Source organism: Triticum aestivum, chromosome 7B (genome assembly GCF_018294505.1).
Source record: "Triticum aestivum cultivar Chinese Spring chromosome 7B, IWGSC CS RefSeq v2.1, whole genome shotgun sequence".
Lineage (NCBI taxonomy): Eukaryota > Viridiplantae > Streptophyta > Magnoliopsida > Poales > Poaceae > Triticum > Triticum aestivum.
Window position 1 is genome coordinate 42,441,042 of NC_057813.1, and position 366 is coordinate 42,441,407.

General features: G+C 40.4%; 1 protein-coding gene across 1 annotated transcript in view; it reads left to right on the forward strand.

Annotated features, from left to right (window-relative positions):
* Nucleotides 1–366, forward strand: part of LOC123157614 (uncharacterized) — a 2,520-nt gene extending 2,154 nt beyond the window's left edge. The window contains exon 4 of the mRNA XM_044575879.1: nt 316–366. Coding sequence (XP_044431814.1) covers nt 316–366 — 51 coding nt within the window. The remainder of the gene's footprint in view (nt 1–315) is intronic.

Consider the following 366-nt stretch of genomic DNA (forward strand, 5'->3'; position numbering starts at 1 on the left):
CCGTGCGGTTTGAGTAGTAGCTCGTTCATTGTTTTTTTTTTTTTAGAAATCATATTGCGCGTTGATCGTTCTCCTCTATGCGATCGAGTAACGCAGAGTTGTAGAACGATTCTATCCGGGAGATCACCAAATTTTGTAGCTGCAGGTTCGTCAGATAGACAATGCAGCAGCCATGCTAAACTAGCCTACAAAAACTTCTTACTCCGGTTTGAGACTAGTCATAATGGATAGTACTCTCTCCGATTCCAAAATAGATGACACATTGTTCTAGTTTCTTCTATGCTAACATCAATGTGGTTTCTCATTTTTGAAAAGGTGATATGTGGGCTTGTGAGGCTATCAATAGTTGGTTGGCAATGGATCTAG